Here is a 23,771-nt window from a genome sequence, read left to right as displayed (position 1 = left end):
AGCCAGTTAATCCTGAGAGGTACTAGGGAAAACACTTGGTTCCACAAATCCGTGGCGCACTGGTGACACCCACTGGCTGTCCACTAGCATTGCCTGGATTGTTTGGCTGTACTATAAAGATTGTAAAAGAGAATTTGTAGCCTTTGCTTGTTATGTTTACCTCTTTCCTTTATGTCGTTCCACCTATATATCAATTGCATTTAGTGCATCAAATGCATGATTTAAAACTCCTGAAATTCAGTCCTAGGTGACAACTGTCTGCATAAAATAGATCGAATTAAATTTCTTACTGTACTGAGTCTGAAATAAGAAAAACCAAGTGAGCAGAGAAAGCATTTTCAGTGTTTCACAATGAACATCAAGATGGTCATCGCACAGCGCTGTGAGTTTGGTGAATTCCCTTGCTACTGTAACTTAGATAAGATCAATGGGCCAGGATACATCAGATAAGTCAAAATTCATAAAGTTTAGAACTGAGTCAAAAGTTTAGTTTGAGTCTCAAATAAAGCAGAATGATCTGGAAGGCTTATCGACACTACAAATTTGGTGGTACCATTGAAGACTTATAGCAGGAACTTGAAAAGAATTTCCTATGTATTTAGTTCCCAAATCACAGCTCAAGGAACCCTGTCTTAGTGTTGACACTTTTGTCCCAAGTGCTCCAATGTCAGCATTTCATATGTGCATAGGACAGATTCAACTTCGTCAGGATGAACAAATTCTTCAGAATTATATATTTACACTGTTTAGTTTCCTAAAACCTCACCACCATATCAGTCAAAACTTATTAAAGGGGTTGGGGGAATGGCATGGTAGATAAAGTGTTTGCTGCAGAAGCATGGAGACCTGAGCCCCAATCCCTAGCACCCACGTAAAAAGCCAGTGTCACGGCATGTTTCAATAAGCCAGCACTACAAGAGTGGAGGGAAGATGAGGGAAGAGACAGGCAGCTTCTGGAAGCCCAATAACCAGCGAATCTAGCCAAATCAGTAAACTCCAAGTTCAGTGGCAGTCCTTGTCTACACATGAGGTGGACAGCTATTGAGGGAGATAACCTAAAATTTTTTCTGGCTTCCATATGCATGAACACACACACACACACACACACACACACACACACACACACACACACACATACACATAAAACACATGAGCCATACACACATATGCATAATCTACAACTATTTCACAAAACTTTTTTCAGGCAGTGCATAAAGCACATATATGATACTAATCACTGTTGACCACTAGCAAAAGCAAGCCAAGCACCCAAGATGAATGTATCTTAGCTAGATGAGGGGTAACTGGCATGAAATGGTGAGGCATGGTGTACAGGGCACTCACTATAAACACCAGTATTTTCAGTATAGTGTCATCTGCAAGTCATAAACCTCCAGATGATTAGATTTTGCTAATGTTAACTAATTTCTCACTCATGAAGACAGTTCCTTTTGTGTGAATTGTCTTACGCACACCTCTTATAGCTCCTGGGGACAGGTGGCTGTGGGGGAGGACTTGGTGGCACATTCGACAATCTTGGTAATAGTTGGCTAATGAGTGGCAGCTGCATTCTTTCTCTAAATCCAGGAACTAAGCCCCTAGAGCTTCTGGAGATGTGCAGATGATTCCAACTAAGGCATGGGGTTCTGCAACTTACATGAAATCACCAATTTAATAAATTTAAGTTCATAATTGTGGCATGGAGGAAAGGACAATTTTGAAAGGTACCAAGAAGATAAGACACACAAGCACACAAGGGCAAGAAAGTCCAAAGGCTAAGCTATTTTCTATGAGAAACCAGGGAAAGGTATTAGAGAAACAGGGCTGTGAGATGGGGAGAGGAGACCACATCTAGAACTTACAGAAACAGTTTTTTTTTTTCTTTTCTTTTTATTTTCTGAAAGAACTGAAAATTAGCCCCGTAGATTATAATTCCAGGTAAGTTATTTTCCTTTAGTGTGATTAAACCATTGTATACTGTGATGTTCATCAATGATACATCAATATCCTTTGAGAAGATGCCTTCAAACAGCCTGCAGACTCTCTGAACCTCAGTCCCATGTGCTCAGGATGCTACAGCTCATAGGGGCCTGGGAAGCTTCCTGTTGAAGCACTCTGTAATCTGTACCAGTCTTCCAAAATGAAAGGCTGAGAGCTAACCTGGCCTTGGAAGTTAAAAAGTTGGTACTTTTAATGAAAATTCCCTGGCTCCTCTCAGTTACAGAAACCACAGCCTCAGGAGAGAAGGTAATTCCCAACTTCTTTCCTTCCTTAAAGGAACATTTGGTCATCTCCTCTTGCCTGCTCCCCACCTGTGACCCGTGAAGCATCAAGAAGGGCCCTATCCTGACCTAGCTCTTATCTTGGTTATTTCAAATCCATAACCTTACCATTTCCCTCAGAATGAAGCCCAAACCACATCCCATGCTCTACAAGAATCTATGTTGTCTGCTGTTCACCTGAAGCTTCACCTGCCTTTCTTGTTGTTCCTTCCTCGAGTGCAATGACAATGACACTGGCCTTCATTTATTCCTTAAATACATTTTGTTTTAGCCAGGGATCTTTCCACACATGTTTAGAAAACCCCACCTTAGGTCTTCACCCACAGAATTCTGCTGCCTCAACAGCCACCTTTCTCCTTGGGTGCAACAGTCCCACCATTGGACCCCCACCCCACCCCTTTTTTCCTAACTACCTCTCTTCTTTACTTTTATGCTCTAACTCTGATCTTCCAGTGGGAAACGAATTCTCTGTGTGTTATGACTCCCATAAACATCTGCTCTAAGACTTCACCTTCCTGTGTGAAGAGGTCTACATGAAACCATTTTTTGCTTTAAGAATTCTTATTCCATCTGTTAAAATTATTTATTTTTCATCACACCACCATTTATTTTCCTAGTATCCTTAGCTCTTTTTTTCTCCCCCATCCCTCTCTTCCAATCTTTTGCTATGCCATCCGTACAACTCTATTTTCATGCCATGGCTCTTAAGCAGCCTCTTCTGATTATTAGTGTCATAAAGTATATTGTAAAGGCTTCTTTCTCCCGTCAACCCTCTCAATTCTCTTCTCCAGCTTTACTTACCTTACCAAGAACTCTCTTTCTAACTCTGGCCTATTCAGCCATTTTTAAGGCAGATTTTTGTCCATTCACTTAATTTTAGAGATGCAAAGATAAATAAAGGAATAAATCCTACTTACAATGCCTAATGGTTAAAAAAAAAATGGAGTGAAAAACAGAACCACCCAACTGTGGTCTCACTTAACGAAGGCAAAACCTGCTTTGTCTCACAGTGAAATGATCTAATGCAGAAGGAGCTGTCTTTCAAGTCCTATTTTCCACAACTCTTCTGTCTGTTGTCATAGCCTGTACACTTCAGTTACAATGACGTTATTATCTTGTGCTGAAAAACTCTCAACTTCTATCCATAGCATTTCTATGCTGCCTGGCACTGTTCTCCAGTCCTCCGATGACACTGTAGTTCTTTGCCAGATGCTTTGCATACCTACTTCCTACTGGCCTTCCAGGACAAAACTTCACTTTGTCTACCTTTCTTCAAGCATTATTAATGTCCCCCTGTTGTCTAGAGTGCAGCACTTAATCTGTCTTCTAGGGCAGATGCTATAGCTCAAAACTCAACTTGGCATGTCTAAAAGTGGCTGTCACATAACAGGCACTCAATACATCCTGGAGTGAATGTAACAAGCACATAAGGTAATAACGGCATCTTCTGCTCTTAATTGCAAGAGCTTGTGAAGGTTGGCAAGTGCCATTCTGAGTATAGAACCAGGCTAGGAAGGGCACTTGTATACAGTTTCCTACTTTCTCAATGTTGAAAAAAAATCACATAGAAAGAGTTCTTTCCATTTCTTCACCTAGCCTGGCATTCCCTCATTTTCCACACTATCCACACAGTATCTCCAAAATGAGTTTTCTCCTTCTGTGTTTCCCATTCTATCAGTCACTGTGACTTGGAAGGAGGATTCAACAATTGAGAATGACAAATCCATCTTCATTGTCCTATGTAGCAGGTGAAAGCAGTAAGGGACTTTGGTAGGATATGGTACAAACAGAGTCTGGCCATTCTCACTGGCCCTACAGAAGTTAGGGGCAGGACCAGCAGCAGGGTTCATGGCTATTTCCAAATTCAGCCTTGGAGAGAGGCCAAAACCAAATGTAGAAGTACACCTTACAAAGTGCAATGTATTGCTTCCGGCATGAAGAGAAAAAGACGGGTAGCAAAACAATTGTCACTATACAAAAAGATGTCACTGGGACTCAGTGGATCTAATAATGCAATACAATAGTCAATAATGCAATACAAATTTTTTGTTGAGATTCTAGGCGAGGTCCTAAGCATTTTTTATGAGTGATTTTTGTTTGTCTCTTTGCTTTTCAAGACAGGATTTTCTGTATAGTCCTGACTGACCTGGAACTAGCTCTGTAGACCAAATGGCTTCAAACTCACAGAGATCTACCTGCCTCTGCCTCCCAAGTGTGCCACTACTGCCCCACATGAGTGGTTTTAATTAACAGTCAAGACAATTTAAGAGGTGATGGTAATGATAAGGATGATAGTGATGTAGCAATAGTGGCATACTTTACAGAGTTGAAAAAAAATTTATCTAGGGCTACATAGCTACTGGAATTCAAACCCACATAATGTAAAACCTGAACTTTCATCTTAACTCTGGTTCCTACTGTCTGAGTATTGAGTGAGGTTAAATTAGAAAGTTGGGAATTTTGTAACCTTAGTAAGGAAACTGGCATGATGAAGAGCTGTTCACGTGGTGTTACAGCTACACAACAAATGTGTGTTTATACGGAGAGAAGCATACTTGAACATTTTCGGCAGTATATTTTAAGGTGATTATTTTTTTTTACATGCTGAGCCAAGAGTTTGGCCTTTCTTTTATGCAAATATCAAACGTATACCCCAAAGAATATTCGCTTGGAGACATTACTAGTAGTGCCCCAGTTACGTATGTTCCTAAACATCACAGATGGACAAAGTGGGAGCCAAGATTGGCAAAGATGATATATCCCAGAGTAGGGATGGAGCTCTTGATAAATGTTCAGCAAATGTTATAAAGACCTTGCATTCAAAGAAAATTCTTTTGCCCTACTGACACCGTAAGTAGAAGTGTGAATCACCCACTGAGCTTCCAGAGAACACAAGATAGAAACCTACAGGATTAACATGAAAAATAGAAAACACTGTTCCAGAAGTAGACACAGCAAGAAACTACATCAGGGTTCACAATGAGGTCATCTACATGAAGAAGTATACAGAACTATGTATCTACATAATTAGCTTAAAGTCTATCTATTGTACACATTTCAAAGAATTCTATGAAAGGTGCCCACAAGCTTCACCTAGCCACTGGATGAATCCAGAACACCTTGGAGCTTATAAATGTCTGGCAATAGAAAGGACAGCTTTTTAAATAGCAAAGCCACCTCTGAGGACTCCCTGAAACATTTCTAATGAAAATCCTTTCTCTTCATGAAAACTATAATCTGAGGACTAAATATACAAATACAATGTCTAGTTATCATTGTTGGTCTTCAAAAGTTTTCAAAACTCAGAGGCCATAGAGGACTCTGATTAACTAACTAATGGTAGGCACTCTGAAAAAAGTGAAACCCAAACCCCACTTGCCCAGGCACAAACAAATAATTTTAAAGAAAACACTCCTAATATTATACCTTCTTTTCTTGGATATTTAAATATCAGGGGATACAAAAGGAGAGAGAAAAGGTAGTCCCACCCCGTCCCCTCTGAGGGAGTGGGACAGACAACAAAGCAACTGATTCATACCCACCCTTATCCAAAACTGTGCAAATCAAATGAACAGAGCTAAATCAAAGTGGAAACTATCTGTAGGTAATTCATGTTTTCTAGGGAATACATTGAAATTCTCTATCCACTGGATGTGTCTGACATCATGATTTAATATGACATGAAACACACACACACACACACACACACACACACACACACACACACACACACATTTTTCAGAAGGAATAAAAACAAATGATTTCCCTTTATCAACCTTCCCACCAACTTTCCCTCAATAATTTTCTTTGACTTATAATATCTGTAGGTTATGAATACAGTCAGAGACATAAATAGCAAAGATAAACACAAATTGGTCAGTTGATTAGGATTTAGTATGTGAACCGCATAGTTTATGATTTTATTATTTGGACTGTGTACAAAATGATAAAATGTATTCTAACTCAAAACACAAAGTGTTTTATATAAATTGGAAATAAATATGGTCTACTCAGACCTGTTCTGGAAGGTAAAGAGGGGCTGATACTTCTAAAGACACTGCATCTTTAAGGTTTCAGAGAGACCAGACCAGGATTTGATAACAGACAAGTGGCCTATGATTGAGGACTTCAGGAGTTAAGTATGCAATGTAGAAGTAAGTTAAACAATAATTATATCTCAGTGATGACTGATTTTATTAGTATCATGGGAATGTTTACCATGGTCTGATACCAAAATATATCACTGCTATTTAAGATTAAATTATGCACTTCTGAAACAATTTTTTTAAATCTTTAACTTTCCCACAATGTTGTTACAAAGGTCAGTTAAAAAAAAGCAAAAAGCATATATTAATGCTTGTTCATGTTTTGTTGCTAGTCATTTTTGTTGTTGTTGTTGTTGTTGTTGCTAGTCATTTTTAAGAACAACTATTATCATCCCCCAAAAGGGAACAAGAGTCATAGAAACAGAAAGAAATGAAGGAGGGGAGGATGGAAAGGAGGAGGAGAAGAAGGAAGGGGTAGGAGGCGGTAATTTCTTTCCAGAAGGTCTCCAAGAAGATGAGGAAGTAGAGTGTCTCAGTGTTGTGTTTCAAGTTTGCTAAATGATTAGCTACCACTCTGAGGAACTAAAAAGGAAAACACACAAAAGAAAATGGATTTAGCTGTTTGCTTATTTAGATTTGAAACCTTTAATTTCATCTGCTCTGACTGGGAAATGATCTACTGGTGAAAGGACCTACAGCATGGCGTAAACCAGGAAATTAGATAAATGTGAAATATTGAGGCTACCAATCACACAATCATAGATCATATGTCTTGAAGCACATGTTAATTATGCCAGCTTTTTCTATGTTTTGATTATTTCCTTAAAGATAAATCTCTCTACCTAAGCCAAAAAAAAAAAAAAAGTATGAAAAGATTTCAGTAATATGCAGCTAGCTAAGGTTACATTACTGGAAGGAATTGTATAACTAGTAATCTAACAACATTATGAATTATCACAAAAATCAATTTTTCCTAAAAAATAATTTAGCTACCACTTAATATGGGGTTTGAAGTATATGTAGTTCAAAATAGTTTATAATTATATCAACAAATTATAGTTTGATTTCATCGATAACTCAAGCTTTTATCATACTAATGTTTTAAGGTAGCATAGCTGATCCAGTGTGTAAAGAATCATTCAGACCCAGTTTTTGGTTTTCACTATGGACTGTGCTAAGGATCAAACAAAGGACTTCAAGCAATGGCAGAACCACTTGGCCACATCCAAAGCCTTGTGACAATTATGTCTTTGCCTCATCAGTGCTGAGTGTAAGTATGTGTCCCCAAGCCCTTTGTACCAACCCCCAATTTCATATTTCATGATGAAAATTCTGATGCTACAAAAGTAAATAAAGAAATTTGTTCTTTAAAGTTGCACATTCAACAAAATGCCATAGGCGTGTATAATAACACAAGAACACAAACAAGTCATATTTTTTACTAAGGTTTAATTTTAACTAATAAATTTTAAGTAATGAGTGTAATACCAATCAGAGTCTTTGCTAATTTTCAATGCATGACCATTTTTTAACTCAAAGGTGAAATTTTTTTCACTGTGGTTTACTTTCAGCCTATTTGTTATCTTCTTAAACATTCTTCTTTGCTTCCTTCCTCTTCCACTTTTTTAGTGAATCACATACAGTTTGGCTAAAGAGCCATCCTAGTACAGTAATGTTTCAACTTGCAGGGAAGGACACCCTTGTTGAGCTGGTAGAACTCCACAAGCTGGATGAGATCTGTGAATCTTGTGTGGCCATCATCCAGGGTGTGGAACATCTCACCATCATCTTCCACCTTCAAGAGGACAAGCAACAAGCCAGTGAAAGAAAAAAAAAAATGAACAAGCAAAGCAAATATTTTAAAACAAAAGCCAGAACAACAAATAAAGTTCTCTGCATACTGTGTTTTCATAAGCTGAAATCAACAAAGTATATAAAACTAAAGACTATGAAAACAGCCCCATAGCTACTTTTCCTGGTAACATCCCTTGTCTTTAAATCTATTCTTAGATTAACCAATCTGGTTCTTTCTCTCCTAATTCTACCAATGTTCTGTATATTTAGGATAGCACAATGGTTGCCTATCAACACTGAGGAATCTGTATTCTTTACTAAGCAAAAAAAGTCAATGTTTTCACTTAGAATTTCCTTTTTTTTTTTTTTTTTTTTTTTTTTTTTTTGTCATGCTTTTGGACATGAATCAGTTCATATTTGCTGGTGGTTGTTGGTCACATAATAATAAAGCAGTCAAAGAAGCAGGGAAGACACTTCAGACAGCTTTTGAAAAAATCCAGAAAGTGGCAACTTCAGAGGAATCACCTGCATTTTACCAATCTTACCAAAAATATCTTCCTAAAGACAGTTTACACCTCTGCTACTCTGGGCTTCCAGTATGCACATCATACACATGTACACATATAGACATACAAGAGAAACAACAAAGCAGGCTATGACAAACATATTTCTTAATGTTCTAAGAATAATTTAGTTACACAACACCTTTGATTTCATGGTGGTTAAAAAGTAGCTAATGGGAAACATCAACAAAAGCATATATTTTTAGAGGAAGGAGGCAAAGATGGCTTCCAAGTGCTCCTTTGTAAAAATCTGTTAGTGACATTCAGAAGAAGGACTTTTTAGTGGCCTTTAACAATAGGTGGCATGAGGTCTAAACAGTATTACTAAATCATATTTTGTGGAAAAAGGGGAAATTTAATTTTTACAATTCCTGTATTTCTTATATTAATTCAGGCTTATAAAACCATTTCTGCCAAACTTAACTCTAGTCAAAGTACAAGCTCCTAAATTATATTTAATAAAAGGAATAAAAGTAAACCAATATTTCCCAAAGCATATGCATTAAGAACATCTCCAATACATGAACTTGAAGTCACAATTACGTACCGGTATGATTTGAAAGTGTTTTATCTTTTGTCCATGACTCATTGACAGTACAAAAGTTCTGGGGTTACTCTGACTGTCCCGTACCAAGAAAACTCTAAAGAGAGAAAAGTAATTCCATTGTGTCTTTCTTCATACTCAGATTTCATAGAAATATATTGTGTATAAATGCAGGAATGCATACATATAAATGGTACATCCAGAGCCTCCTTTATTTGGGTGATCAATGGGTAAGACTACCCAACTTGGAAAAGAACAGGTAATATACTGGAAAACTGTCATTATACTAATGGAATATAATAGGGTAAATACACAACCCTTTGGTCAGGTTGTATGATCACAACTGCCAATATAATGTTAAAGTGGCATCAATAATTACTTCATGTCCTTTTGTCACTGAGAAACTGGATATTCACACATAACTATCCATTGGAAGGAATAGACATTGCTATTTTAACTGACAGGTCATGTCAGGCCCCTGATAGGAGGTAATTATTTGTAATGAAATAATTTTTGTTGGTGGTAGTGTTTTTTTTAACACTTCTTCTGCAGTGTGTCCTCTTGATTCTACCACTACAGACACAAGTAGCAAGAAATGGATCTAGTCTAACAAATTATTCTCAAAATTGTTTGTGAAATGTTTAGGTGAAGACGTTTTAAGTAAAAGAAACACCCAAATAGCATGCACTTTAACCTTGAAGAGGCCAGCATAAAACCTTTATAATGTCAAGCTAGACAAGCAGGATGTGGCCTAATGGCCTAAGGACAAAAGACTACCAGGCAGGGATTCTTATTTACTGGCAGTGCTATGCAAAATCAGTTTTGTATTAATTATTGGGAAGCACACTGTGCAAATGTCCCTATGCTGACTCCAATACGAATCTCACTGTGCCTGGGCGAAGAGGCAGTCTATGTCTAAGGAAAGCATTTCTAGTGTGCTGTGTGAGACTCAGAAATGACATCACTGGGGACTGAACAAAAGTGGTAAAAACTGTGATTCTCTTTCCTTCCCAAGAAGCTCAGCACTACCACCTAGTGGGCTACTTGACACCATTATGTCTTTCCACATAAAAGAAAGAAAGTTTAAAGAAACATATCCAAATATCATTCTTTATTCAATTGTTTCATTTAATTTACAAATAATGGTCTCTAAAATTAGTAGATTTGTAACCTTCTAAAACACTTAGGTAAGTGGTTATTTTTTCTCTTGATCACTTCTCCGTAACTCTGCAGCTCAACAAATTTGTAATCCCAAGGATGCTTCACATAGAGAAACAGTCACATCTGCTCTTAGAGTCTAATGAAATATGTAGACGTGCATCTTTATCTAAAGGCAAGTATCAAAAAGTTCAATGTTGTCAACATTTTAAGCCAACCTTTGCAGATAAAAAATCCATTCACCACTTGTTTAAATGGCTGCTGCTTTCTTTCCTCTTCAAATACCAACAACACAACCCCCACCCTCATTTGCTCTATATTTGAGAAAGAAATCTGGCTAGAATTATACCCAGTGAATGAGGTATACCAAGTGAAATGGAAAATCCTTCTGATTATAAATGGTTGACAGTTCATTTTATCTTCCTCTTTTTAGTCATTAAAAACAGTTAGAGATCACCAAAAAAGAAATTTTACCTGTATGTACTATGTTAGGGAATTGGCAACAAAGTAATAAAAAGAAAAATAAATGGGGAAAGAATTCAAAATACAAAAGACAAAATTTTCAATTAATATATTTTTTAACATATCCAAGAAATCCAATTTAGGACAACATCATGCTATAAAATATATTTGGGATTCTATCTATTATATATGCAAACCAAAATGTTGACACCTCAAAGAGATTTGGATGGCACCACTCATCCATTAGCATCTGAGATGATAGCATTCACACAAATAAAATGAAAATTAATGCTAATTGGTCAAGAATAAAGTATCCTGTTATTTGGTTATTTACACACAAAAAGTAAATGTCACTACAATACAGTGACAACCATGCTTATAGAACAAAAGTACCTCTGCTTTGTGATAAGCCAAAATTACAATTTTTTTAGTATGTGCTAAGTTATCCTCATCCATGGGAGGGGAGGGGTTGGCTGAAGCATTATCACTTAAACTGCAAACATCAGACTCACCCATCCACAGGCCCCTGCTGGCTAATCAGCTGCTGAGCCTCATCTCTAGAAATTTTGTGATGAAACCATGGCTGGGATCGGTGGATAGCTGAAGGAAGACAAAGGTTTTTCTGACATGATCATGACTTCTTTCCATGCACCTCCCATCCTATCCCATGTAACTGAAGGAACATCAATCTGGTTTTCCCTCAACTGGTTGACAAACACTGAGTGTAGACATACCCATGTTCACAGCAGAGCTCTGAGAGGGGGCAGTGGGGCTACTGTGATTCCCCAGGCGTAAACATCCTTTCTTCTGAACAAAAACAAACAAACAAAAGGAACAAAAATAAAATCTCAACTTCTTGGCTAAAATAACACAAACTACGAACATTACAGAAAAATGAAGCTGTTGGTACCCTCCAAGCGAGTCCTTCCTCAACAGCCACTGAAAGGGCTTCCGTGGGGTTGTCTATAACTCTGCTCTTCTGGCCTGAGAAGTCCATTGCTACCAGGGAATTCTCTGATATGCTTCTCTGCAAAATTCAAACAATATAACATACATATTTGGATATTTATATATATATATATATATATATATATATATATATATATACTAATGTTCAATGTTTTTCTGTTCATATGTGTCCATTTTGGACAGGGATTCTGTCACGGACCCTGCGAAGGTCACAACCAGAAGGGAAAAAGTCCTGCAAGGTGCAATTCTGCACCACTTTAGCAGGCACTAGGTCATAACTTCCAGGGTCTGACCTCCCAATTTATTTCTCTTACACACTGAAGCACACTAAAACTTTGAAAAGAGGTATCCACATGACAGTTATCACAATGAAGCTTTAGATATAGCTACACTGAAACTCCCTTGCCAATTAGCAAAGCATCAATGGTCTTTATGATAAGAACCAGTTCTATTGACAGATGGACAGTGCTCAGGGTAAGGGCTTAAGAGGAAAGGATTTAATAAGCATAGGGATAGATAGAATCTGTTGGTAGAGGACATACAGTACATAGGACTTGTCTCATAAGGATGGGTTCTATTTACTGAGAGCCTAAGCTCAGGATGAGATACTAAACAATGCTTAGGATATTGGAGTGATTCAGGAAGGCTGGCTCCATATGATAGCAAAGGATTACCAGGCTGCCAGACAACAACCACTCCAGCCTTCTGGGTGACCAAGCATCAGTCATTTCCTGCCTTTGAAGAAAAAAGGCCTGTGTGTGTAACAATTCTTGTTTCTCCAAGGCTTTCTCTAAACTATGCCTCCTACAGGATTCCAAATGAGGCTAATCAGAAATTAAAATATAACTATGTATAAAAAGTAAAATAGTAGTCTAACTTTCAATAGTCCAGTGAGTTACATGATTATCTGTCAAGATAACTAAGTAAATGCAAAATGCATGGATTTAGTAAAACTTTGAAATAAACCTAGCTCTTCATATTTTCTAGGAAGATGGCAAAATGTCTATTAAGCAAGGCATAGCTCTTCATGTTAAAATGATCCGTGTTCATCCTTCTAAGCATTTTTGTCAATTATCAATCAAGTGTCAAGTTCAACTACTTATGAAATACCCTTTTGTTTTATGTGTTTTTTCTGCATATATATCTAGGCAACACATGTATGTAGTGCCCAGGGAGGCCAAAAGAGGAGATGGAATTCCCCAGAACTGGAGTTTCGAAGGATTTGTGAGCCACCATGTGGGTGCTGGGAATCAAACCCAGGACCTATGGACAAGCAAACAGTGTCCTTAACATCTGAGCCATCTCTCTAGCCTGGAATAGCTCTTTATGAAAGTCACCTCTATAAAAAGTATACTTTAAGTCTGCAATCATCTACTTCAAATTAGTATCATATTTTATTATTAATTTTTAATGTACATATTCTTTAAACATGAAGTTTAGCTATCCAAATATAATAGTGTTGGGGTTGTTAAAAAGTACCCTTAAAATAAACATAATGTTGAAGTTTCTGAGCATTCTTCAGAATAGTGATTTATTTTCCCCAAAGCCCAAAGAATACCATGTCAGGAATTTGAAAGTACTGAAAATTTTTCTTTTTTTCACTGTATTTTATAATTCTAAAATTATCATTATTGTTGAATGAAAGTACTTTGTTTTATGGTGGAACAAACTTGAACATCTATTTTTGAAGATTTCTTGCTTAGAAAGTAAAATTTAGTGAGATAATTCAGACATTTCCATATTATTAAAATGTCTGTGTTCAATGCATCACCCATTTTCCTCTTTGGGGGAGACCTGTGGAAAAATAGGAACTATGAACAAGAGCCTGAACCACAGACAGTGCCACCGAATGAAAACCACCTTATATATACTAAAAGGTCATCGACTTTGTTTTGTTTTGTTGCTAATTCTTTCCTTTGTATTCTTTGAAATTAAAACAACCAATGCCTGGACCTTAGTTTCATTTTGACGGGAGTTTTATTTTACACCCCTCCACATCAAGAATGCAGAAAAGAGAAAAGTTTCAAACTCTTTAGTCAAGAGTCTAGCTGTTTTCATAAATCAGGGAAATAACATAACTTTCCCAAATAAAATAGCACAAAGGGGAAATACTTAAGTTATTCTCCACTAAGTAATAAAAGAGTGAACCCCAAAATAGGGTGATGGTGATAAAAGCAAGCCATGCTGCCTGTGGGGACATTTGGACAGTGCCTCTTCATACCACTCTGAGAATTCAGCCAACCAACTATGGTCACAAGAGATTTCACACAAAATTTTTATCCACGAGAAAGAATTTAGGGTTCCTTTATCACTGCATCACAGGCCCCTACTTATTAGCATCTGCTATCTCCTCTTCAAAACATGTGAGAGAAGCTGCAGTCTTATTACCACTCACTGCTCTTCCTGAGACCTGCATGCAATCCCCTGTCTGTGGCGGGGAGTCTTGATTATTGACAGCTGCTCTTTCCAGGCAGATGCTGTCTCTGTAATCTCTATTTGCTGCCTCACTTCAGTTTGCCCTTCTCACCCCGTGATCTTCTGTGCTGGGCTGTGGACCAGTCGGATATGCCTTTGCTTTGCCGACCTTAATGAAAATCATCCACCTGCCCCAACACAGAGTAACTGGCCTCGATCCTAATGATAGCTTGATCCTTATAATATCTCTACCTCCACATGCCAAGATGGGTTCTGCACTCTCAAGTTCCTGATAACATAATAATGGTGTTAGAAAAGGGACACAAACTCAATCAGTTGTCTTGTGTTTTTCTTTTTCTTTCTTTCTTTCTTTCTTTTCTTTTTTTTTTTTTTTTTTTTTTTTTTTTTTTTTTTTTTTTTTTTTCTTTTTTCGTTTCTTCCACACAGATGTGGCAGGCAAAAATGTAAAACAGGATCCCATATTCATAATTTCCTGGCCCCAAAAAAAAAAAATGCCAGAAGATGCAAGACAAGCAAAGAACATTTCTATTTGCTATGGTAACTACACCATGGGAAAAGAGTAATACAGCAAATGTTTTTTACTGAATGGCAGGTAGTGGATGAAAAATTAATAGTTTACCTTTAGTGGACAAAAGAAATAGAAGCGAAGCGGAGTTTGACAGCCTGGAAAGGTCATTTTCAGCTCGATTTCCTTCACATAGGAAAGCAATGCTGATAACATTCAGAACTGGTTGAATTTCTCAATTATTTGCCGCCTTTTCTCACCCATTCTTCTTAGGGGATGAATGAATGAGACATTCCTGAGAAACAGTCCATGATTGTAATAGCCTTGCCTTCTTCCCAAACAAGAAGGGCCCTGGGACTAGCTTGGGTTTTCCAACCCATTCATTGAAATCTGATCCACCCACTATTAGGGCGGTTTGCATAACATCTCTCTTTAAGAGTTTAGCTACATGTACAGCACACCATCACATTTGAAGGAGCTGGATAAATTTGCAGCCTCTCATTACAAAAAGGGCACAGAATTTCTCCTATATTGTCATCTCATCTCATTCCTACAGAGCCACAGGACAGTAGAGATATGCTATTCCTCAAAGACTATACAGTAATCCCTTTATCTTGCACAGTAGGAAACCAGTGACCAGCCAAAGTCATGCAGACAGCCTATGGTAAAAGGGGTAACTGGCATGCTGTGTCTTGTCTAGGGTTCTTTTATTGGTGCAGGGAGGCTCAGGCAAGAACTTTAGTTTATAATATATAGGTTAGGGTCAAAACTGGAGAACAGAGAGAACTCCAGTCGATTTCCCCTGTCTGCTCATTCCGACTACAGCCCTATCAGCAGTCCCTACCTTCACATGAATCCTTACTTTGCCCTGTGAGGAACCAGGTATATTTGGCCTCCTGAAATGGCTGCTGCTGAGTCTCATCTCAAATCCAATGAGCAGTAGCTATATGCAGTTTTATAGCTATGGTGTTCATTACTGTGTATCAAGTCTTTTCATCATTTCTTAAAATGTATAGGTGAAAAAAATTATAGAATATGCCTTTAAATGTGTAACTGGGTATCCTGTCTTTCATATGTGACTTTTTATTAAGTGGTCCCTGAATGAAAAGTAGCTAAAGTAGGTGACAGGGCTTGGCATCTATTAAGCCTCTAATTCTTCCATAATAAAGTAGAAAAGTGGGTTCCTCCACAGACACCAAAATAAGCAAAGTACCTCCCATAGCTTCCAAGTCTCCATCACAGAAATTATAAACCACATAGATTAAAAACCCCTACCCCATGGTCAGGTCTTTCCTACACATGCCCCTGACCTTCTTTACCTCTTCAGTTCCCATAGCCAACAAGAGTCACTCATGGAGTTTGTGGTCCTATACACAGCGATCAAGTAACAGTGTAACTTAAAAATCTCTCACACATCTTGACTGCCAGCAGTCCCCATGTCACACAGTTTCAACAGACAAAGGTAGCAGTAACCCCCATGCTTGAATGCTAATGACAGTAATGAGAATGGAAAGGAGTTTGATTATAACATTTTCCTATGATTAAAAGGATGTTAAACAATAATTGCCTCCAAATGCTTGGTTGCTGTTAATAAAATTCATCCTAATAACTTTAGACTCTAAAAGAAATTTGGAGAGATTTAGAAGATTAAGATAATAAAATTCAATATGCTTTTTATATACGAGTGGATTGAAAGATAAAAGTAAGATGACAAATTATAAGGACACCCACCTTAGAGAGATTGCTTTTAGAAAATTCATTATATTCCTTACTTTATTATTTTAAGGCTTGTAAGAGTATGTTTCAAAAAGTGAAAAGCTATTTTTTTTTATCACTTAAAGGAACATAACTACAAAATTTGGAAAATGTTTTCTCTGTGGTTCTATCAGGCTCCATAGTCAGCATCATTTCATGCCTCATTCCTAGAGATGGGCATTTCATCTGCTACCTGATATGTGAGATGCATGTACCTTCCTTGGTCACAGCCATGAAGAATATATTTTAACCTCAATGGAAACACAGATTTCAAAAATGCACATTAACTAATTTGTAATGCAAGCACATACATCTGAATTTTGAATGCACTCAATATCAAGGAGTACAGTAAAAAGAGCAGGACATAAACTTTATGTTCAGAAATAAATTTTTTGTGTTAATGTACAGGAAAGTAAAATTAAGTTCTAGAGAAAGCACAGGATGTGAGTCTGTGTGTCCCTATAAATGAACATCCAAGGTGCAACTGGGGAAGCAATTCTGTACAAAGGTCATGCATGACCTAGATTTGGGGTAGATTCCAGTTTTGTGGTTTCCTGGGAAGCAACTGACTTTCTAAGGGCCTAGAACTTAAGAAATATTATTATTAAAATATCAAAAGCACAGGAACCTAGATATTCATAATGTACCTTCAATTTTTAAATAAAGGTATATTACTTGGCTGTAAGAATGCTAAGTTAATATTAAAAGACTATGACTCTACAACTCAAACCAATGGTCATTAGTGCATAATCCACAAGGCCAAGAAAAATATTCTGCAAGCAATCTTACCAGGATCTAATCTTCAAATGTCATAATGACTCTGAATGGTTCACATAGTCCTTTCAATTCTCTTTACTTTAACACATAAAATTGTTGACTTTCATTGAACGCTTCATATATGTTTTTGTGCTTTTTTTAATTACAGAGACTAAGCATACATAAAATACAAAACCAAAATTTTTATGACATTATATGAAAATGTTACAAAAGAATTACTTTATTTGAGACCAAACATCAAAGTGTAAAGACATTATATGTTTAGTGTAATATAGAAGTAGATAGATAGTATAATTGTCCTCTAAATTTGAAACCTTGGTCCTTACCATGGGTGATATGCTCTGAGAACTGCAGCCACTTCGACCTTGGTATGGGTGCATATAATTCTGGTACAGCTGCATGCCATACTGAAGAACAGACATTGACACACACAAAAAAAAAAAAAAAACAAAAACAAAAACAAAAACAAAACATGTTCTTAGTATATGAACTCACTAAATGTCTACACTTCCATAGTTATACATTATCAATACAAAAAGGAATTATAGCATTTTCTTTTTGCAATTTTTATTGTTCTATCAACCAATACATCTCAACTGCAGTTTCATGTCCCTCTACTCCTCCCAATTCCCTGCCACCTCCCATCTTCTCTAGATCCAATCCTCTTCCATTTCCCTTCTGTGTGTGAGAAAGAGAGAGAGAGAGAGAGAGAGAGAGAGAGAGAGAGAGACAGACAGACAGACAGACAGACAGACAGACAGAAGGCCTATCAACTAAACATGGCTTAAGGCTTAAGATTAGGCACAACCCCCTGCATTATCCTAGCAGAAGAAAAATTCCCAAGAGCAGGCAATAGAGTCCCACTGTCAGGAGTCTCCCCAAAACACCAAGCCAACAACCATACCATATATAGAGAGGACCTAGCACAGATCCATGCAGGCTCTGTGATTAACACTTCAGTCTCTGTAAGCCCCATGAGCCCTAATTCTTCAGGCTATGTTCTCCCTGTACCCTCTACTACTCTCTCTCTCCCACAATTCCTTCTCCCCTCTCTTCTGCAGAATTCACTCCTCCATTGCTGGTGAGAGTATGAACTTGTTCAGTCACTATGCAAATCAATATGGTGGTTCCTCAGAAAACTGGGAATCAATTTATCTACCTCAAGACCCAGCTACAGCACTCTTGGGCATATATACATCGGACACTCCATCCTACCACAAGGACACTTGCTCGGGTATTCCCGAAGGGGCTTTATTCACAACAGCCAGAAACTGGAAACAACCTTAATGTCCTTCAGCTGAAGACAGGATAAAGAAAATGTGGTGTATTTATACAATGGAGTATGATTCAGTTGTTTAAAAAAAAATCAACATCATAAAATTTGCAGGCAAATGGATGGAACTATATAAAAGTCATCCAGAGTTAGATAATCCAGACTCAGAAAGACAGACCTTGTATGCACTCACTTATAAGTGGGTATTAGCTGTTAAGTAAAGAATAATCAAGCTATAATCCACAGACCTAGAGAGGGTAAATAATGAGGAGGGCTCTAGGGTGAAAAAAATGAATAACATTTTCTTAAAACAAGTAAGCAACCAAATTTTTGAAATATTAACTTCTGAGTCTTAAAAGGATACATTTAAAAAGGAAATGTTTTTACTTAGACCCAAAGCTTTTAGTGTAACTCAATAGAACAAAGCTCTAAAATTCACATTTCTCCTTGAAGCCAAACTGCTTCAGTGAGTGGTACACTGCCTAGTGATAAAGTTGACTTAGAAAATATCATATTCTTTAGGGGACAATGATATTTTTAAAAACTTACATATCCCAAGCATCACTGAGAAAGAAATTCAGCCCCTCTGATGAGTTTTTCTGAGATTTGCTTCATTGATTAAATAAATTATAGATTTGGATCTATGTGGATAACATATTTAGCAATATGTTTTCCTTCCATGAATATTTGTCTGCATGTGTATGTGGCCTATGCCTGACCCCTCACCCAGGTGTGTGTGTGTGTGTGTGTGTGTGTGTGTGTGTGTGTGTGTGTAGTCCAGAGATCAACCTTAGATGTAATTCCTCAGCTAGACTACCTCTTCCTCCCTCCTCCTTCTCCTCCTTTTTTAGAAAAAAAAAGCCACATTATGTCCAAGAATTTTCCAAATCAGCAAAACTGGCTGACCAGCAAGTCGCAAGCCTTACTCTGCCCTCCCAGTGTTGGGATTACAAATGCATGTCCTCAAACCAGCCTTCTTTTCACCTGGATCCTGGATCCTGACTCTAGTGACTCAAGTCCCCCCACTTATGAAATCACTTCATCAGCAGAAGTATTACCCAGCCCATTTTTCCTTTAGGTATTCTTATGGCATTTATTTTTTTCCTTCTTGAATCAAAGACAAGGGAAATGATTGGATGTCAGAGTTTCAGTTTCACGAAGGTAAATGATGGTAATGTCTTTCCTTTCAGGAGACAATATCATGGAGAATTAACTAGAAGGCTACTGTGGGAAAGTAAGCCAAGATCATATACTCAACAAACAAGCATGCAAACTGCTATGAGCAAACCCATTCTGGAGATGTCCACATAGGAATCCAGATGCTTTCCCCTTGAGTTTGTCACTTAGTTAAAGAAAAGAAAGGAGAGAGAGAGCCAGTTTTACTGATATAATTATTCTGGAACACTATTGAAACATGACCAGTGCATGGTGTTTTAGTAAAGCTGATTTCTAACATAGGCCTCCACCTTCCTCCTGACACCAACTTTTGTCACAACAATCACTACCTACAAACAACTCTTGCAGCATCTGAGCCAGCAGTGCTGTGCAGCAGAGGGAATCTAGACAAGAAAGTGTAGTCAGGCATAGCATGTAAGGACAACAGCTTTGGGCTGCAAAGTACACCATCAACTGTAGGTTGAAGAGAAGAATGACCACCACACAATTACCTCTGAGAGCGGTACAATCATAAGACATGGGATACCTACCTCTTTAGTTTGGGAAGCCTTGACCAGCCTCAACCTCACATCCTAGGGCCAGAGAATCTTGGGTCTACCTACCTGTCTTGGAGTCTTTCTTAAAATCTAGCTGCAGATCTTTTGGTGGGTTTCCCAGCTTAGGCCACCTTCTTTCACTCCGCCAGCCTATCTTGGCCAGCCCCCTGTGCCGTGTGCTGCCTTCCAGAGGCAAGTGTGGGTTTTATGTCTGCCTGCACAATACTAAGAAACCTCTACCTTGAATGTCACATACATTAAATTGTTTTCTGAACTAAGAAAAATGAGAGGTTAGGGGTCATGTCCACTAGGGAGACTGAATGAAGGAATCAAATCTTTACCATAGGACAAATTTCAGAACAGTTATTTTTCTACTAAAATATTTTTCCTTAAAGTAATTCCCACAAAGTGAATATATTTGGTAATTAGGAACAAATGCCAGAGAGGAGAATTACTATTCCCAAGTTTTTTATTTTAACATGAATCTAAACTCTCATTTAAAATCCTCCATGCTGACTCCTTTATCCAATTATTTCTCAACTTCTAAAAATTTTTTTAATTTAAAGTTTGATTGATATTAATAGGAGCTAATGAAATTTAACTCCAAGCCAACAAAACTTCACAAAGAAAAGTAGAGTAGCTTAATTCCTAGACACATTCATTTTAGAGAACAGATAGTGACCTCAAACCAACACTTTCACAAGAAACATGCTGCTTGGCCACCTTTTATTTATCAGCATTGAAAAGCCAGCTACCTACTAATAAGACAGTTTTCTTCAAAGATGTATTGTCCCTGATCCTGGCAGTGCCTCTGTGCTGTTGGGGGTCTTTAGAAATCCTTTAACTCTGGCCGAGGGGTAGGGCATGGGTCACCTCAATACTTGCCTGTCCCATGGAGGGGCAGATAGGCACCAAACTAGGCTAGAGTGGAGCTGGCTGGGTTCTAATTGATGGGAACGGAAAGAGCTGACACTTAGCCAGGATACAGCACAATACGGAGCCTCTCTTCTCAGCCTCGGATTTTCTATAATTCTTTATGTAACTAGAGAATTTTCCATAGAGAAAAAGAATGTCTCCTATGCTGTGTGTGTGTGTGTGTGTGTGTGGTTCTGTATGTAGATGAGTGTACACATGTGGGCATACATTTGTTTGGAAGCCAGGGGTTCATGTCTTATGTCTTCCTCAATTGTTTTCCATTTTAGTTTTTGAGACATCTCACTTTGGCTGGAAAGCTCTTAGACTAGCTAGACCAGCCAGCCAGTATGTCCCAGAGACTCTGGTGTCTGACTGACTCTCCAGGGTTAGGATGACAAACACACCACTGCTCAAAATATAGAAACAACTCAAATGTCCATCAGTGGCTAAACAAATGTCAACATGGAAGGGCACACATATCACTTCCTTCCCAGAACAGATTAATTCATAAAGACAGCTCAGTTCAGTGGCTACCACAGCCTGGGAGAAACTACTAATTGAGAATATTATCCTCTTTTGAACCTAAATGAAAGTTATGGTTGCACAAAATGCTAAATGTGTTAAACATAAATTTTTCATATTAAGATAATAACGATTTTTAACTCAATAAAAACATTTAAAACTGAAAACTCAAGCTTTCCCCTTCACCTAGCATGACACCTAATCCAGTTCTCTGTGTTCTGTCTTCATTCTGATCTCACTCCCACTCAGGGTGCCAGGAAGATGTTAACACACTACAATGATAGTATAAACAGAATGGCAAAGACAGGAAGGAAAGCAGCGACCTAGAACATACATTAACTGTAAACCAAGAGAGAAGGTTACTTTCTCCTCTGCCTCAGTGGAAAGAAAATGGAGGAGGGGTGGTGAATATGATCAAAAGAAGTACGAAATTATCAAAGAACACACACAAACACACAGAACATAAAATAATTCTAATTAGCAGTATCCAGGGGGAAATTTTTTTAATTTTAATTCCCTGTGGGTTTGGGGTCATTTTATAAACACAGACTGAGTTGTATACAGAAGGCATGTCATTCAGCTACACAGGATACACACACACACACACACAAACACACACACACACACACACACACAACTCACAAGAGTAAAGACTAGTCATTTCTAGAAACAGAATACTTATTTCACACACGAATCAGTGCTATGCTCTATTCTGTATGATGGTCTCTTGAACTAAAGAGAGTGAGCATATTCGGTGGTGGTTATTTTTCTTCTTTCTCATACAGCCACACAGATTAGCACAGCACCTTCACATTTGGAAACAGAGGTGTCTTTAAACATATAGGAATCTCAGAGCATCTATTAGGCAGGCACCCACACATCCTGAGAGATTACCTTAAGCAGTCTAATGGCAGTCACCCAGCACATCCTGCTCTGTTCTTGGTCGGCACAGAGCATCCTCAGGTCCCGGGGCCCTCCTGCTTTGTTAGGCTAGAAGGCCACAGCACATTGTTTATTGTTAATGCAAATCTTGAAGGTAACACCTGTTGAAATAAAAGCCACTAAAATTCTCCTATATGTAAGAGAACTCTATCTCTTTTCAAAAGCAATTGAGTGAAACCCAAGCTTACCTAAAAGACTGAGGCTTGCTTTACACACCTATCAAAACATTAAGCCTGTACCTTAAAGCAGAATCCATAGGCAGTTGGTGCTCCATGTTTTTTTTTGCCTGCCAGTGACATGTAAACATTACTAGTGCTGAATTCGCTGAAAAACTGTAAATGCCGTGGTTCCTTTAAAAAACATACATGTAAATGTTGAAACAGATGCATGGTTTCACAGTATCTTTTGCATTTTTCATATCACACAATTTATAACTTGGACAAAGCAAAATCTACCTCAAGCCCTATTCCAGTACAATGTCACAAAAACAAAAGGAAGGGGGTGGTCACTTCCCTAAATAACCAGAAACCAGGAATTTCATTTAAATCGACAAGTGGCAATTTGTTTATGATCTTACTTTTAGTAACAAATTCCTATTTTAAGTTTCCTATTCTCATTAACCATCATGTCAGACTAAAATAGAAAAGAGAAAGCCTCAAGTGAAGGTTTTTAGAAGTGTTTCCTTCATCTCAATCCCAAGTTCAGGTTCTAGAAGAGGAGAAAGTTTGGCTTCTCAAGAAGAAAATGGAGAAAGTCTCTGCTTCTTGCAGACTCAAACATCCCTCACATTCATGCCCTGCCTGTCAGCAGGCTGTGTGGCCATCTTGTTTCACAAAAGGAGAGGAGCCTGCACAGATGAGTTCAGGGAAATTACCTGGGAAGGAATGTGTCTGATTGTCATGGTAAAGGGAAATCATGAGCGGCTATTTCTTCTCTGGAAAATCCAAGAGATTTGCAGCTGGCCATGGGAAATCACTAGGTCACATCATTCTGTGATAGGTTAATAACTTGGAGAAGTGCTTAATTCTGAGGTTGACTATATAATCAAAACTGGCCAAAATGCATTTGTTCTCCAAAACCTTGCTACTAGCAGTGTGGTCATTGAACCTCAGGACC

General features: G+C 37.9%; 1 protein-coding gene across 2 annotated transcripts in view; it reads right to left on the bottom strand.

The window, feature by feature from the left end:
* Positions 1-7,757: 7,757 nt before the first annotated feature.
* Grb14 (growth factor receptor bound protein 14) overlaps positions 7,758-23,771 on the bottom strand; it is a 107,439-nt gene continuing 91,425 nt past the window's right edge. For both annotated transcript variants that reach the window (XM_051184567.1, XM_051184568.1), the window contains 8 exons: positions 22,895-23,005; positions 22,608-22,703; positions 17,618-17,698; positions 11,760-11,876; positions 11,584-11,656; positions 11,362-11,449; positions 9,233-9,326; positions 7,758-8,123 (listed from right to left, as the gene is read on the bottom strand). In XM_051184567.1, coding sequence (XP_051040524.1) covers positions 7,977-8,123; positions 9,233-9,326; positions 11,362-11,449; positions 11,584-11,656; positions 11,760-11,876; positions 17,618-17,698; positions 22,608-22,703; positions 22,895-23,005 — 807 coding nt within the window. In that variant the 3' untranslated portion in view covers positions 7,758-7,976. The remainder of the gene's footprint in view (positions 8,124-9,232; positions 9,327-11,361; positions 11,450-11,583; positions 11,657-11,759; positions 11,877-17,617; positions 17,699-22,607; positions 22,704-22,894; positions 23,006-23,771) is intronic.

This window comes from Phodopus roborovskii, unplaced genomic scaffold, assembly GCF_943737965.1.
Source record: "Phodopus roborovskii unplaced genomic scaffold, PHOROB, whole genome shotgun sequence".
In the NCBI taxonomy this organism is placed as follows: Eukaryota; Metazoa; Chordata; class Mammalia; order Rodentia; family Cricetidae; genus Phodopus; species Phodopus roborovskii.
Note: the sequence above shows the minus strand (reverse complement) of the source record. Positions and strands in the feature narration are given on the sequence as shown.